Here is a 17,376-nt window from a genome sequence, read left to right on the forward strand (position 1 = left end):
TCAAGTGATCCCAAAACGGTTTTGCTTCCCTAAACTTTGACAAAGAGGATCGTATTTCGAGATCGATTGTATTTGATATCCATGATATTAGCATAGCAATAATGGATGTCCAATCAGACTTGGTGCATGGTGGTGATGGAGCAAGAATGGTGCCATCTAAGAAATCAAATTTGTGGCGAGCTTCAAGAGCGGTTTGTATGTCTGCCGCCCAGCTATCGTAATTGTCTGATTTTAATCGAGTTGGTGTGATAAAGTCCCTCGGTCGGTCTTGGGATCCGAGATAATAAGGGAAATTTGGTTTGATCTCCGTAAGTGGTGGCAGTGGTGGAATATCATCACCCGCCATTGATGATGGTTATTGAGAAAAAAAAACAAAGCATTAGCCCGATACCATGTAAAATAATGAATTCTTGATGTTGTATTCAATTTGACAAATGCACCATATATATAATACAAAGATCCTACGATTCCTAACTCTAGAGAAACTATATCTTGTGGAAATCCTAGAGATAAAAGATTAGGAAATAATATATCCTATTTTACATAAAATATCTCAACATAAATATATTCCATAAATACTATCTTGATGTATCAACAAAAAGAGAGAAAAGAAAACAGAAGGTTCGAAAAAAGAGGAAACGCAAGAACTAGAAGCAGGAGAGAGATAGAAGAAGAAAGAGAAACATTAACCGGAGGAAACGCAAGAACTAGAAGCAGGAGAGAGATAGAAGAAGAAAGAGAAACATTAACCGGTCGAAGCTCGAAGCCTCGCTAGTCGCCGGTGTCGAAGTGGTCTCCGGTCACCGCAGAAGATTGAATCAAGTCGCACCTCCAAGGGAATCGTCGTTCGCAATTGTTAGGGTTTTTGAGAATTGGGGAAATCGAAAATTAGGTTAGTAATTCACTGATTTTGGGGTTTTTTTCAGAAAAATATGGCCTAAAATTCTAAGGAAACGTCAGAAAATGGTCCAAGCCGTCCCCAATACGTACCCGAGCAAGAGGCTAGCCGTACCACTTTCGAAGGGGACGCCTTGGGGACGTTTCCAAGCCGTACCCGTACCCGTACCCAATTGACGAATTTATCAAATGTAATTGATTAATTGAAATAAAATATTGGTTTAATGTACATTAATTGATTAATGCATAGGAAGGAATAGTTATTTCAATATTGAATCTTTTCATTAATTATTATCTGTCATAGATGGACTTCCTCTATTAATCAACATTTCCCCCCTTTTTCTGTACTGCACAGACACACAACATTGGAAGCTTTTGGTCTAAACAGCTAAAGCTATGGGTAATTTCTTTACCTTTTGGAGTAGAATTGCATTGTTTTTAAATTCGAGGGATATTTAATTTATCGTTTCAATTTCTGATTTTGTTTGCTAATTATTTCAATTTTTAATTTTGATTTCTTTCGTTGTTTCAAATTCCTTCAGAAATGATGGCTTCGCGTAAGGAGAAGCGAAAAGCTGCTAGACAAGAAAAGAAACAACATAAACATCAATCTCTGCTTCAACATCAGGTTCATACTTTTTATTTTTTTTTGGGTTCAGGGTTTAGTATTTCTAGGGTTTTTGGGATCTTTTATTTGTGTTTTCTGCAGTTTTCTCTTATTTGACTATGTATTTATTTGATACTGTAGAAATTTAGCAAGTCTAAAAGGATCTCAAACAATTTGAGAAATGGTAGTGTGAAAGAAGGTATGATTTCTTCGGTTGAGAATGTCAGTACAGAAGGAAAGAATAGGAAGTTATCTATGATGGAGAGTGATAGTGACGGCGGTAATGCTAAGCCTGTTGTTAAGAGTAGGATGTCCAAGTATCAAAAGAAGGTTGGTAAAAAGAGGACAGGGTTTGAGGAGTTTTTGGAAATGGATATGAAGTCAGGGCTGTCGATGGAGGAGGACTTGGAAATGGAACGGAAGTTGGCTAAAAGACTGAAATTGAAAAATGGGAAATTGGATGACGGTGGTGATGGACTTGATTTCTTATTTGAAGGTATCCCGTCTTTTCATGATTCATCTAAGAAAGTATATGATAGACAAGATGACAGTGAATCAGAAAGTTTACTAGAAGATTATGATAGGAACAGAAAGAAAATGAAAAAATCGGGGCGAGAATTTGGTGATGATGATATGCAAACCAAGAAGAGCAATTTATTTGCATCTGGTGATGGGGATGAGGCAAATGACAGCAGCGAAACAGAAATTGTTGAAAGGACTGAAAAGAAAAAAAGCAAGAGGAGAAAGAGGGAGAGAAGAAACGCGGAGCTAGAAAGTGGTTCTGATGATGTTGATGATGCTACTGATATGAAACAAGCCGAAAACATGTCACTTGATTCAGATGAAGAGGGTGAGGAAACTACAATGTTAGAAACGGATACTGGTTTACAGTGCATTGGCAAGTATGTTGCACCTCATTTGAGATCTAGATCTGGTGATGATTTACAAGAGTATGTACAAATTCGAAGACGAGTACGAGGTAATAATTAATATTTTCTTCAGTGATACGTTTCTTTCCATTCTTTATAATGCTGAATTTTCTCCTCTTTGCTTTAGGTCTGCTGAACAGGATGTCTGAGTCTAATGGGGAGTCTATTACTGGAGAAATTTTCTCAATATTTCAGGTATACCAGTAAATTGTAGCTAAAATCTTGGTGTTTTTATTTATTTATTTATTTATTTTTTATTTTACATTTACTATATAATATCTAACGTCCTGTAGGCTCATGTGTGTCAAATAGCCTGACCTAGTGCTATACATACTTCATTTCGCCAGCTGCTTAACATTAGAACTTCTGTGGGAAAACACTTGATAATTTATGCCTTATTTTATCTTATTTTATTTTGGTGTTCATCCTCCTCATGCTTCACTGCTATTTGTGCCTTAGATAATTAGATGTTATATTCTTTATGATTCATTTAGTATCGAACACAATTCTATCCCAAAATATCTGTCTGGTTATTTCTTAATAAAACAAGGTCTGGTTATCGTTTGCCTTTTGTTCAACTTACTGTTTTTTTTTAATTACTCTATAGTCTGTCAGTCGTGCTGTCGCATCACAAATGGTCAGTGAAGAGGTTTTGGCTTCATGTGCTGGAGGTCCACGAGGAAATGAACAGTAAGATTCTGACATTTTTTTTTCAATAAAAAATTTGCTTCTAACATTAACGTCACTTGTATGCTGTTATTCTGTGAGAATAATTTCCTTATTGATATTTAAATGATTACAGGGGGTGTAGGCAATTGTCATAATAGTATTTATCTCATAGATTTTCTGTCTCCACCAATGTCTTCTTCCATCTCATCATCATCATTTTTCTCATCCAATTGCCATGACTCTACGACACTATGAGATGTTTGGGAGCATTTAGCACCATTGTCATTCATTTATCACACTAGGTTTAGGTGACGATTCAGGGGCATTGGGCATCCCTACCCTCATTATTCTGATACTAAGTTGCTTAGGATATGATCAAAAGCTTCAGTGCTCTACCAAGTACCGACGCTTCATGTGAATATCCACTATCAAACATAAAGTCATCATTTTCATCATCACAAAAATTATCTAATGATGAGAACACACCATCATTTCTTGTTGGCTGTATGGCTATGCCTAAGGAGCCTTTGTGTCCACTATTAGGTTCATTTCATAGAACTGAACTAAATGGTAATCTTGCAAAATTACTATGTCTGGGAGAGGTCATATAACAAGACATAGAAAGGTTTGACAGGGATGTAGGAAATACAAGCTATTAGGTTGTCACTCACAAGACAAATCCAGCCTTCTGCTTTCTTTTCTTGCCCTCAGAAGGTTGGAACTCAAATCTCTAGGTCCTTTTTTCTTTAATTGGTGGGTGGCCAGGTGGGTGAATTAGTGATGCTGGATTTCTATCCCTTCACCTGTCCAATATTTCTCTGTTCTTTGCATATGATGGTCATGCCTTTGATCTTGTATTCTTCCAGAGATCTTAGTTCTGTTGCTTTGTGTTCACATAGCAGCTTTAATGTTCCCTTGGGTTGTTTTTGTTGTCACTCTTATTGTGCTCTTGCAGATGAAATGTGCTTTCTTCCCTTTTTTTTTTTTTCTTAAATATATCTATTTCAGTTTGAAATTTTGTTTCTATGCGGTATGTTATCTATGTCTTTGAGCTAGGAGTTTGCCAATAAATTAATATTTGGATTTTTTTTTTAATTCTATTTTATAGTATACGCTAATAGGGTTAAGGCTTGGGTTTTATGGTGTTTCTTCCTTGCATTGTACCTCCAAGTTACAACATTGTTGAAAGTTTTTTTTTAAGTTGCTCTTGTTATTTAGCATTTGAAGTGTGTTTTCTTATCACATGAACATAAAGCGGGATAAAGTTGTTTAATATGTTGTTAAGTCAACTTTGCTTCTTTAGACTCTTAAATATAGTTGCATGTATGCCAAGGTTTGACTCAGTGTTGTCTACTTCTTGTCCTTTGTTATTTATGTTTGAGTTAATCGCTCATGCATACAACTGATTCAAGAATTACATATGTGACATGAAGGTATGCAGCAGTATTTGCAGCATTTCTAGCTGGTATGTCATCTATGATTGGAATAGACTTTGGTGCGAGGTTCATGGCATCCCTTGCAAAATCTTTTGAGGTACTAGCTTTGTATCTTTGCTTTGAAAAATCAGAATTTGTTTTATTAAGTATCTAGCTTTTACTCCCACCATTTCTTTTTATTCTTTATGCTTTGAATTTTACTTCTGGTGCACATCTTTGACCACGGATATATATATATATATATATTTCAAGTCAAATATATCAAGATCTCACATGATATCGTTTTGATGTTTATATTGAGTTTTTATTGCGAAAGTTTTTTAAAAGTTTGCCATAAACGTCAAAACGTAAAGAATTTAAAGTAATGGAGGGAGTAGTTGTTTACAAATTTGGTATAGTATCATGGATATAATATTGTTCAATGTGCCTATCTCTTGTTTGGACTGCTAATTTTCTGCCGCATGCTGACTATATTAAGTCTAATTATTGTCTTCATATTAGGATGAATTCTCCAAGGAAGATAATCTATCGCTCAGAAATTTGTCACTTCTCCTTTCCTACTTGTGCATATTTGGAGTGTGCTCGAGGTAAGATTTATGCTACTACTTCTTATGTGTTCTTCAAGTTTGTGTGTTGGTTTAAGGAATCAAATGATTTTGTGTTTATGTTGCGATACTTCTGTTGCTGTGTAGTTGCTTACTTGTCAAAATTATAAGCTCATTGATGTTGTCAATCTTTGTTGCATGGATAGTTGGATACTATGGATGCCAGGTGAAAAACATTTGATTGAGGGTAGCATTATAAAAGCGTTTTTATTTTCCTGTAGGTCTTACTGTCATTCTGTTGTTATGCTCTGAATTCAATAAATTTGTTTTATTTTACAATTTTGTTTACAATTGCAAGGATGGTTATGGTGTCTTGGGAACAGATATAATTTTTTGATTGTCGACCATGTTGCGGTTGTCGCACAAATTTGATTTAAATGTCTTTTTTGGATATCCCTACCTTTTAAAAAGTATGAGAGAGCTCCTATGAATAGTGTGAGGACATTTATACCTCTTAAAATGTTTGTTTACATACTTACCCCTATTTATAAGTTTAAAAGCTCTTTTTTTTCTTACATGATAATGTTTGTTACATATTTGCCCCCATTTATAAGTTTAAAAAGCTTTTTTTTTTTCTTCTTATTAATACATTTCCCAAATAAGTACTCCTAAGTAGTAGTATATCAGCCTTCAAAAAAAAAAAAGATATTATATCAAACATTTACATTTCTAAATCTAAACATTAGTACCTTCCTCACTAAATCTAAATCAACTCTACTAAAATTTTGAAGAATATGCAAATAATTATAATAAAAATACCATGCAATTTCATCAGGGTCAATTGTAAAAACTCTTTTCAAAGACTAGCAATAGCGTGCATCGCGCGCGCTAGAATCCCTAGTTGTATTAAATGTATAAGTTGACTATTATAGGCTTAGAATCAAAACCGGGGATACATGGGGGTTATTTTTACTATGTCTTTGAATAGCCAACTTTTGAGTGAAATACAGGATGTGACATTTAATTCGGGGTGATTCAGGGTAGGAACATTTGATTCAGATGTCTCGGGTTTTTGAAATACCCTGTACTAAACTGGACATTTCCTATCCGGTCAAACCTTGTACAATACAGCCTAACTGAAAAAATTAAACAATACAGCTATTTTGTACCATTCATGGAGCACTTGCAGATCCACTATTTGTTGTGATTGGGAAGCGAAGGGAGTGTATATTACCATGCCAGTTAACTCGGTTCTGTGTTGGGAAGAAATGATGAAATTTTTTTAAGTAGATAGTCTTATGGTTTACAATTTGTGTGGCTTACGTATGAAAATTATATAGTGTAACTTGCATTTGATGTTGTCTCATTAGGTCCTTACAAACGCTCATGATCCTATTTTATTTTAACTTTGCTTTTGTTCTATTTAATGATTTTCCTTTCTATCTTATATAAGAAATTCTGCTTTGTATGCTCTGCTTCAGTCAGGCTTTAGCTTTGCACTTGTGTCTTTCCTACAAACTATTAGCATTAGCTTCTTTAATTTTTGGTATATTGTTTGGCTAGTCAATGAAGAGTAGATCACTTTGAATGTCCTCCTAACTGTTGAGGACATTGGTCATTATTTGAATTGCTCATATGTTATCTACTTGGAGTTGTTATACTTTGCTATTATGATACTAATATTGCTTTTGTCAACTAACTCTGACTTTTGCATCCACCTTGCAGTGACTTGATTTATGATTTTCTGATCAAGCTAAGCAAACAGCTGGCAGAGATTGATGTTTCTATTATATTAACGATTTTACAATGTGAGGACTTCCTTTCCTTTCATGATTATTCAAAGTGATGTATAAATTGAAGCTACTCTCTATTTCTTCTAGTCTTTTGATTCCTCTGCAGTTAGTGGAGATTGATTTATAGTTCATTTTTATTTAAGATGAAACACTTAGAAATTTACACTATTCACACATTATACATCATCTTATTTTTTGGTGATTTTCAGTTAAGTAAAAAAAAAGTCATGTGGGGGGTCTTGTTAGATTTGTCTTAATTCTTAATACGAGTATTAATTGTTTATAATAATATTTTATAATCTTTATTTATTGATGATTAAAGATATTAATGGTTGAATATGCATTGGTAATAGTAAAAATGAAGTGTTTTATTCAAAAAAACGGAGGAAGTAGTTGCTTAGTATATTTATAAAATCTCTTTTGACTTCCAACTCAAACTTCTCTTGCAGTTTCTCACTTGTCATTCTTTATAATATATGTAACCTGCTGCTAATTTCTGTTTAAAATGTTATTCTCTTTAGAACATATCATAAAGCTGACAAACTAATCATACTTCGGTTTAATTAACAGGTTGTGGAATGAAGTTGCGGGGGGATGATCCTACTTCCATGAAAGACTTCATCTCAAGTGTCCAAAGTAGAGTGAATGAGTTAAAGGCTAGATCAGAAGATGTGGAGATGGTTACATATAGCAAGAGGGTATGATTTTGTGACACTCTGAGATTATTCATGGATCTATTTTTTTCTTCCCCTTGCACATGTTCTTGGCATCATGTGATAATACAATTTATATGTTACAGATGGAATTTATGCTTGAGACTATATGTGACATCAAGAATAACAAGAAGCGTGTTAAGGAGGATTCTTCACCACACACACGCATCAAGAAATGGCTGCAAAAGGTTTTATCCCTGTTCTTTTACAGTTTCAATCTACTTGTCTATTCTTCTCTCTCTTTTTTTTTTTTTTTTTTTTTCTTCACTTGTTATACTAAACTTTATTTGTTGGCATATGAAATACTAGTACTATATGCACGCAATGTGTGTATTCCAATAATACACTCAGGTGCACATAGAGATAGGTGCATCCAAGGGTGGCTTTTTGCTCATTTAATATTTTTCTTCTTCTTATTTAAAGATTTTAAAATGTGCTAAAAATATTAAGAGAGTATTTATTTATTTATTTTTTTTTTTTATGTGGGTGAAGATTTGAAAGCAATGTAATTTTGTTTTTCTCCGAAGAGATATTAGCAATATTATTTGACTTTGGGGGTATTGTGGGCAGTTCAAAAGTCGGACACCAACTGTTTGTTCCTTCCTCTTCCCCTTGGCCCATATAAAAAGATGTAAGATTTATTTTCATGGATTTTTTGTTTTCATTCGGACCACCCGCAACTGTAAGCTATTTCTTCTAGTAAGCATACAGTAGCCTAACCTTATTTTTCTGAGTTAACTAGTGTGTAAGATATTTTTCTGAGTTAACTAGTGTGTAAGAAAAGTCAAAGGCATGTTTACTTGACAAAACTATTCATTTTACACATTTCAAAGTTGTTTACTACAAAAGGAAAAAAAAAATATTAAGCTTGTGTTATTTCATTGCGCTTTTAAAGTTAGACAATCTACTAAATTGGAGGATATGTGATTTGTGAGAGAAATTTTATGAAGCAATTTTGTAGTTGATATTGTAGTCTGGAAAGCCTTGATTTTGTATGAGAGTGGAAAGTAAATTCTTTCTGCTAAGCACTTTTTCCAAAAGAAAGTGGTAGAAAATTTGCCTAGTTCTCATCGTTTTCTTTATATTCAATATTAGATAATTAAGATGTGCTCCGATTATGGTGATCTTTAGGTAAAAGTGAATACTGATATTTATGCTTAATTAATTAATTCTAGTTTTTCGGCAATGAATGTAGCAAGAGGTCACATAATTGGGGTGGTCTTTTGGATCTCATAAAGGGGATCTCATAAAGGTGCAACATCAGGACCCTCCCAATATGGATAGCAAGGGGCAGTTCCATCACCACGCCATCTAGGGACGGGTCCTAGTTGGACCGGGAAATAAGGGCAGTTGAAATAGGTATTGACAAACTCGGACTTGCATTTGAGGATCCCTTCTGCCACTATTCTCGCTCATATTAAGAAGCTGATCTTTACTCGACCCAACCCATGGGATTCCCACTATGCTTCTTTTCAACTTATACTAGATGATCCCCTTTGTGGAGGGAGGTACAAATATCCTCCTCATTCCCCCCATGCATGGTGCTAATTTGTTTGATTTTGCTCTTCAATCCCAACTTGGCTTGATAGCTAGAGCCCTAGCTTCGGCTTTTAGTTATCAAGGGATTGTTGATAGCTATAATAATTGAATAATCAAATCTATGATATGCATATGTTCGTCATTGTAACATCAACCCATATTTTAACTATCCCTATTTCTTGGTGGAACAAGGATTCGTTTGTCCGTAGGTTGGGGTGGTGATGGCAGCACCCCTTGCAATTCATATTAGGAGGGTCCCAATGTTGCCCGTCTTGAGATCGAAGGACCACTTCCGAGACCTATGACTATAGGAGACCGGGGGTTGTGACTTGTGAGTATGCTTATGACCTTACCAATCTTCACCCTAAACTTTTGAGAAGTGGGGCCTTTCGGGTAAGCCAGTTCTTGATGGTTGGTCTCACATCTGTGAGGGAAAGACGGTAAATAAGAGACTCGAAGAGGAAACATTTAGGATGATTGAATAGCTTTTGACCCTGCCTATCTTACTTTTATCCTCCTGTTAAGCGTGTCGAATGTTGGTTTTCTTCCCTCCATCCCCATGCATTTCTGTAAATATAGCTTGGGGGAGGGGGGGGGGGGGGGGTTGAGGGGGTAGCTTTGGAGAAAGAATTAAGGGTTTGTGCTTTATTTTTGTCTAGCTCTCTAACCTTATTGCTTTTGTGATTAAACTTGATTGTGATTGTGGTGTTCTGAAAATGGTGATGGTAATGACATGATGATTAGAGTATTTCTTGCTCCTGCCTGCAAAATCCAAATTGACAAAATCTGCCTAGATTTCTTACTGTAGCTTGTTGTTTCTTGTCCTCTTTTTTTCATTCTTGTATGGCGTTGATTCTAGTTCTACTACCTTACTTTTACATACTCTCTTGTATGTTAACATTTTTCTAAATAAAAAAAAAAAAAAAAAAGGAGATAGAGAAAGAAGAAGAAAAATTTGAAAGTATCAGACTCCATTATTCGTCAGTGCTTCAAATGCTCATCTATAATGTTAACATTCTGCAACTGATTTTTGTGTTGGACATGTGTGGCAAAGTATTTAGGATAAAATTTGTTTTCATCACCATGAACTACAGTCTTATTTGTTTGTTAAAAACTCTTTCTCTTACTTGCAGCTTAGAGTCGATGACATCACGCTCAGGGGAGTCAAATGGAGTAAGCTGCTTGATCCCAAGAAGAAAGGGCAATGGTGGTTTTCTGGGGACCTATCTTCTCAAACAGAAGATGTTCGTAAAGTTGCTGGTAAGATGGACAAAGAGGTTAATGAGGCCCAAAAAATGCTGAACCTGGCAGCCAAACAAAGAATGAATACAGATACCAGAAGGGCAATTTTTCTTGTTATAATGAGTGGAGAAGATTATATTGATGCATTTGAGCAACTATTGAGCTTGAATCTGCAAGGAAAGCAGGTCTGGGCTTAGATTTCTGCTTGCACCACAAATATATTTGAAGTTTATTTGTCAATCATTATTCTTGTGCTTGGCATCAGTATTGAATTTCAGTTCTTTTACATGTTGCAGGACAGAGAGATCATGCGAGTTCTTGTTGAGTGCTGTTTGCAGGAGAAGTCCTTTAACAAGTATTATACAGCTCTTGCTTCTAAGCTTTGCAGTCATGACAAAAACCACAAGTTTACTCTTCAGGTTTGACTTTAAAATTTTTTCTTGGAATATATGTCTTATATGCCAACTATAGCTTAGGCAGATGGGTTAACAGCTAGTAAAGAGGGTGAATAGGGCAGCACCAACATATATATAAGAGCCTGGTGACATATCTTTACATATCATTATATAGGGTTTGATCCCCATTTGTCCAGCAATCTTCAAAAAGTTTTCCCTCCCATTTCTGGCTCCCACATGTGCCTTGCTAAAGTCAAAAAGTCCATAGATTAATCACAATTTGATAGATTCACGGCAACATGTTATTGACTAGTCAGGGTGAAGGAAGAGTTTAATTTCTAGTATGAATATTTATTAGTTTATATTGTACTAAATTATCTAATTTCTTGCATGGATTAATAAAGATAAGTGAATCCGTATGATATCGACAGGAACACAATATGACATGACCCGTTGGCAGTCCTAATTTTACCTTTATTTATGAAAAAAAATCTGTTGCTTTAATTGTTTATTTGGCGAACACTTTGTAGAGGACACCATAAAGCTTGAACGTGAATAAAAGAAGTAATTTGTTTCAAATTTGTGGTGCAAGTTTATGGTGAAAGCTACTGGTATAAGACTTCGGTGTCCAATGGATATGCCCTCAGTATTTTTTTTTTTTTTTTCGTGCATCACTTCCCATAATTGGCCTTATTTGTTTATTTATTCATTCTATTTTTTAGTGCATTGCCTCCCATAATTTGCCTTTTTTTTTTGTTTGTTTATTTTTTCACTTCCTTATTTGGAAATCTTCTATTAATTATTTTCATCTATGCCTCTCTCTAATGGTCCAAATTCTTAAATGAACCTGGTTCACACTAATTTATTGTGGACCATTAACATTAGAGAAACTATGGTTGTTTTATTAATAAAAAAAAAAGTCACTATAATAAAATGAAGGTTGCTATGTTGAAAATAAAAGTCATTTTGGTAATATATAGGCTATAAGAGATTAATTTTTTTAATGAAATATTTTATAAGGTCAATATTAATAATAAAGGTCACTATGTTAAAATTAAGGTCATAACGTTGTACTTTAAGTTCACAATAGTATTAAACGTTATACAACTTTTAATAAAGGTTACTATGTTAAAAATAAGGTTACTATGTTAAAAATAAAGGTCACTATGTTCAATATAATATCAGTTGCGTGTGTATAAACCTCGGGTCCACAATAATATTATTGTGAACCAGGTCCACGCAAGTATTTCTGCCAGACTTTTAACAATAAATAAAGTGGATTACTAAATACCGCTAGCAAAATTTATCACACCGCCAACATTTCAAGCAAAAGGACAACATTATCTTTACTAAAATCTTTCCTCATTTTCATTCTCTAACTTTATTCCATCCACCACATCTAAAACAACCACATCAACCACCACCATGGCACCAATCACAACACTAGTACCACCCACGCCACCACGTCGACCATTGCAACCCACAACCACAGCCATCTACAGCAGACTGCCCAAAATAATAACAATTAATTATAATAATCATATCTTAATAATATAATTAATTATAATTACTCCCTCCATTTCATAATGTTAGTCTCATATACTATTTTAAGCGTTTCAAAAAGATAAACTCATATTGAATATACTCCCTCCGTTTCATTATGATAGTCGTATATAGAATCAATCACATAAAATAAGAAAAGGAGAATATTTAGAATCTAGCATTAAAGTAAAAAACAATTCACAAATAGTTTTGCCTTATTTAATTTTTTTGATTTTTTTTAGGAAAACATTAGCCATAATTGCATGAGTCAAAGGAGAAATTTCTTTACATAGTGTCATGTCATTAATTCACAATCAATTAATCTAAGCAATCAGAATTTATTATGTATAAAATAGGAAATAAAAACTAAGTTAAAAGTGGAATACATTCAATATGGATAGATCTTTTTGAAACGCCCAAAATAGTATATGAGACTAACAAATTGAAACGGAGGGTGTATTTCGTTTTTAACTTAGTCTTTATTTCCTATTTTATACATATTAAATTCTGATTGGTTAAATTAATTGATTGTTGATTAATGACATGGCTTTAAGTAAGAAATTTCATAAATTGTGCAATTATGATTGATGCTTTCCAATAAAAAATAAAAAAATTTAAATAAGGCAAACTAATTATAAATTGTTTTTGTACTTTAATGTTAGATTACAAATATTCTTATTTTCTTATTTTATATGATTGATTCCATATGGGACTATTATATAGAAACGGAGGGAGTATTATCTAAGAATAATAAAATTAATTATAATTATTCTCTAATAATAATAACAATCAATTAGAATAAGTCTTTTTAAAAAAAAAAAAAACTGTTGGTCGATAACCGGTGGTCAAAACTGGTGGACCGCCACCGGTAACCGGCGGTCGAAACCGATTGATCGGTGCGGTCAATTGGTTTTGACCGTCGGTTACCAGTGGCGGTCAACCGGTTTTGAGCGCCGGTTACCAGCCACCGGAATTTAAAAAAAAAAACTTAAATTCAAAACAAAAATCGGTAAACTTACCCGGATTTCCAGCCACGTCGTCACCGTTAATGACCCATTACTGACGTCTGTTTGCACCGCCACCACCTGGTATGCCAGTTGCCTCTGCTGTGGTGATGGTGGTGGTTGTGTTTGGGGATCTTGGGGGTGGTTGATGAGAGAAAAAAAAGAAAGAGAAAGATAGGTTAAGGTTTTAATAAGGGCAATGATGACAATTTGCTTGAAATGTTGGTGATTTTGATAATTTTTGTTGGTGGTATTTAACACCCCCTAAATAAAAAGATGTGTGAAACAAATAACATAAGTATCTCTTAACCTTTTTTTTTTTTCCTAATATTATGCAGTATTGCCTTTGGGACCATTTGAAAGAGCTGGAGTCCATGCCTTTGATGAGATCAATGCACCTAGCTAAATTTGAGGCCGAAATGTTTGCAAGCTTCACTCTTTCCCTTGCTGTTTTGAAAGTCGTTGATCTAATTGATGCCACCCAGCTTACTGCAAAGAGGATAATGCATTTCCGGATGCTCTTTGAGGCACTTTTCGAGTACCCAGATAATGTTGTGTGGAATGTTTTTACACGAGTCACCATTACTCCTGAGCTGGAAGAACTCCGAAATGGCCTGGAGTTATTTATCAGAGAGTATGTTGTAAGCACAAATAAAACTGCTGCTAAAAAGTTCAAGCTTATTAAGAAAGCGCTTAACAACGCCGAAGGTGTTCTGATGTAGATCTAATCACAGGCCGCAAGTTAAAATAGGAAATGACAGTTAACTTGCTAGCTAACCCAACGGGTTAAAGTTTTGGTCAGTTGAGTGATGACAGATGATGTAATTTCACCGTTAAATTTTGATAGGAAGGACGTTTAGAATGAAATTTTGTTTGTGTATTTATCACTAGTTAAATTATCCGATAAAATAATTTGTGATGATTTTATTGTCATTTCATGGCTTTGTAAATTTTTCCAGAGCGTCTATGATTCACCTGACCTTACCTTGTAGATTATGCAAATACTGTATAATTTAGACAAGTCCCAATGAAGGTCCAATAACCCAAAAAACCATGAGGGTTTTAGTCCAGACACCTTTCTAAAAAAAAAAAAAAATAGGGTCCAATAAGCACATTTTTGCTATACGACCTTGTATATAGCCCCTTTCATTTTAAATAATTGCTACATTTTGATCGGTCGTGACTAATCCTTTAATATTTTGTATAATTAAAATTGCATTAATATGTAATAATACTCCCCTTTCTTATTGATTAACTCACTTAATTTAGCTAATTTTGTCTTACTACGTACAAAAAGACCACAAGTAAGAAAAACAATTTGAAATGAATGGAGTAATACATAGTCAAAATGAGTAATACGCATAATGTAAAAATCAAAATGTTTTTTATTTTTCCATTTTTTTTTGGGTGTTTAAAGAGTCATAAGGGTAAGAGTGAGAATCGGTCCCATCATCTCCTAGAATCCGGAAAAAAGCTTTAACCATTTGAGCTATCCCACACTCTCTTGCAAAATTTAAAATGATACATTTATTTAAAAATAGAGATCAAAGGGAGTCCCACTTTATCTTCATGATAAACAAAAAAACGTTTATCTAGTGACAATTATATGATGTTTGATGTATAAAACATTTTTTCTAGTTTAATGAACACAGATTAAGTAAATATTAAATTTCATTATAAATGTCCTTCCTATCTAAATTTAACGGTGAAATTACCTCATCTGTAATCACTCAACTGGCCAAAACTTTAATCGTTGGGTTAGCTAGCAAGTTAACGTATAAATTTAATATTTACTTAATCTGTGTTGATTTTTAGATAGGAATTGAAGGACGTTTAGGAAAAGTTAACATATAAATTTAGATAGGAAGGACGTTTAGAATGAAATTTTCCTAAACGTCCTTCCTATCTAAAACTGAACACAGATTAAGTAAATATTAAATTTATACTTTTAAAAAAAAAATTCCTATACTATTATCATTTTTTCCCATTTTGTTTCAACTTTACTACTTGCAATAAAGTTTATTTTGATTAAAAAAATTAATTTTTGGTAACATATATATGTACAAATATATACTTTATTTTTTACGCTTAAAATTAGTAGTTATAATCACATATTCTTATATGTGGCTGGCTTCATTAGTGTAATAAGGGTTACTCGATCAGTGTTATAGAAATTATTCGGTTAGTGTTAAAGGGGTTACTCGGTCAGTGTTATAGAGATTACTTTGTTATTTAATAAGTGGCCACATACAAGACGGGTTGTTCTTTCAGTCTATCTGGTTTGTGGGTAGCTACACGGTGTGACCGGTTGTAAAAGAACAAAGTAACCCCTATAACACTGATTGAATAACCCTTATAGAGCTATAACGTTGACGAAATAACCTTTGTAACACTGACCAAGTAATCCCTGCTACACTGACTAAGTAAACCCAGTAACAGTAACGAAGTAACACCTATTATGACTAGCCATAAGTAGGGGTGAAAGTTCAGTTTGCGGTGTGGTTTATAGCCCAAACCAAAACCAAACCACATTAATTCGGTTTTTGGGATTTTCAAACTACACCGCACTATATTACTATTGAAACCGAACAAACCACACCATTTTAAATTCGATTTTCAAAAGAAAACCGAACCACACCAAAATTTTTCATTCTCTTCCTTTTTGCTCCATCTAACTGGTCATTCACTCCAACATCGCTCACATTGGTTGACATTCTAGGACATAAAACAAGTTTATTATTTTTTGGCTTTATATATGTAGGGTAGAAATTAGTATTGGGCTAGGCTATAATTTGGATGTGGGCCGGTTTGAATTTCGGTTTAAGTTTTTCAAATCTTAAAACCGAAACCAAACCACATTAATTTGGTTTGGGGAATCCTCAAACCGCACCAACCATATTAGGAAAAAAAAAAAAAACCACAACGCATTTCTAATTTGATTTGGTTTGCGGTTTGGTTCGGTTGTAAACCGCATTAGTTTCACCTCTAGCCACAAGGTGTGGCCAGCCAAATAAAAGAGTTTGTGCTTAAGGAAAAAAAAATCTTACTAAGAAAAATGGAAATATTAAATATTTTGATATAAAATCTGATTTGGTCCTAAAATATCTGAGATGATTTGAATAATACTCTGTATTCTTCTTGAGAGATCACTATAATAAATAGAAAACATAATCATGACAGATATGCATTGCTCAATTCAGTCAATTGTAAATTATATAAGGACCTAAACTCTTAACAATTGAATTAAAAAAAATAAATAAAAGCGTCCTAACAATTTCGCTACCTCTTAATTAATCAAACAGTGATTTAATTTTGCTTAATTGACGAACTTTAATTTCTCAATATGATGATCGGAAAGTCTGCTTCTATTACCTTGTTTTTGGTGATAGTTTTGGTGTGTATGCCCTACGATGAGTTTCAATAGTTTTGGTCTTTTGCATTTATATTTATTTTACTATGGTTTCAATATTTGTAATGCTTTAAAATTCATTTTCATATAAAGATAACAATATTTTTATTATCAATTTGAAATTTACCGAAGAATGTTGGACAAATAATTAGACCATTTTTTGTGTCACTCAAATGATTAGAGGCTATCTATCTTGTTAAAACTAGTGGTGTTAAAACCTAATCTGAACTACCCGATCTAAAACCGACCCGAAAAATATCAGATTTAGATTTCATTTACATTGACACAATAATTTAACATAACTCATTTTGAAATTAAAATTCGACTTGACCTCATCAAACCCAACTCGAACACCAGAATTGACACCTCTAGTTAATAAATTTATGATACACAAAATCTTCAGGCTGCATATAAACGCTAAATTCACGTTATAAATTTATACTCTGTATAAGTTTCAATTTAATAACAAAATCACCCGTCAATCATATTATTATTTATTTAATATTTAATTACTTTTTGAAACATATTTAATATTTAATAATTCTTAATCATTTCTTTTTTAACTGGCGTCTTATATTATTATTATCTTTTGCAATCGATGACATAATTATGTTATCTTTATTTAAACAGGTGGCAATAGTAGACAAGTTTCACCA

The 17,376-nt window shown here is 33.6% G+C and overlaps 1 protein-coding gene across 1 annotated transcript; it reads left to right on the forward strand.

Annotated features, from left to right (window-relative positions):
• Window positions 1-700: 700 nt before the first annotated feature.
• Window positions 701-14,244, forward strand: LOC145568850 (uncharacterized). Its single transcript, XM_081628239.1, has 14 exons — window positions 701-892; window positions 1,253-1,297; window positions 1,440-1,525; window positions 1,646-2,483; window positions 2,561-2,628; window positions 3,041-3,123; window positions 4,536-4,635; window positions 5,040-5,125; window positions 6,809-6,891; window positions 7,447-7,574; window positions 7,676-7,777; window positions 10,262-10,555; window positions 10,667-10,789; window positions 13,650-14,244. The coding sequence occupies exons 2-14, from the start codon at window positions 1,294-1,296 to the stop codon at window positions 14,031-14,033; spliced, it is 2,379 nt and encodes a 792-aa protein (XP_081484365.1). The 5' UTR covers window positions 701-892; window positions 1,253-1,293; the 3' UTR covers window positions 14,034-14,244.
• The last annotated feature ends 3,132 nt before the right edge of the window (window positions 14,245-17,376 follow it).

The sequence above is a fragment of the Chenopodium album genome, chromosome 11 (assembly GCF_948465745.1).
Source record: "Chenopodium album chromosome 11, dcCheAlbu1.1, whole genome shotgun sequence".
NCBI classification, from domain to species: Eukaryota; Viridiplantae; Streptophyta; class Magnoliopsida; order Caryophyllales; family Amaranthaceae; genus Chenopodium; species Chenopodium album.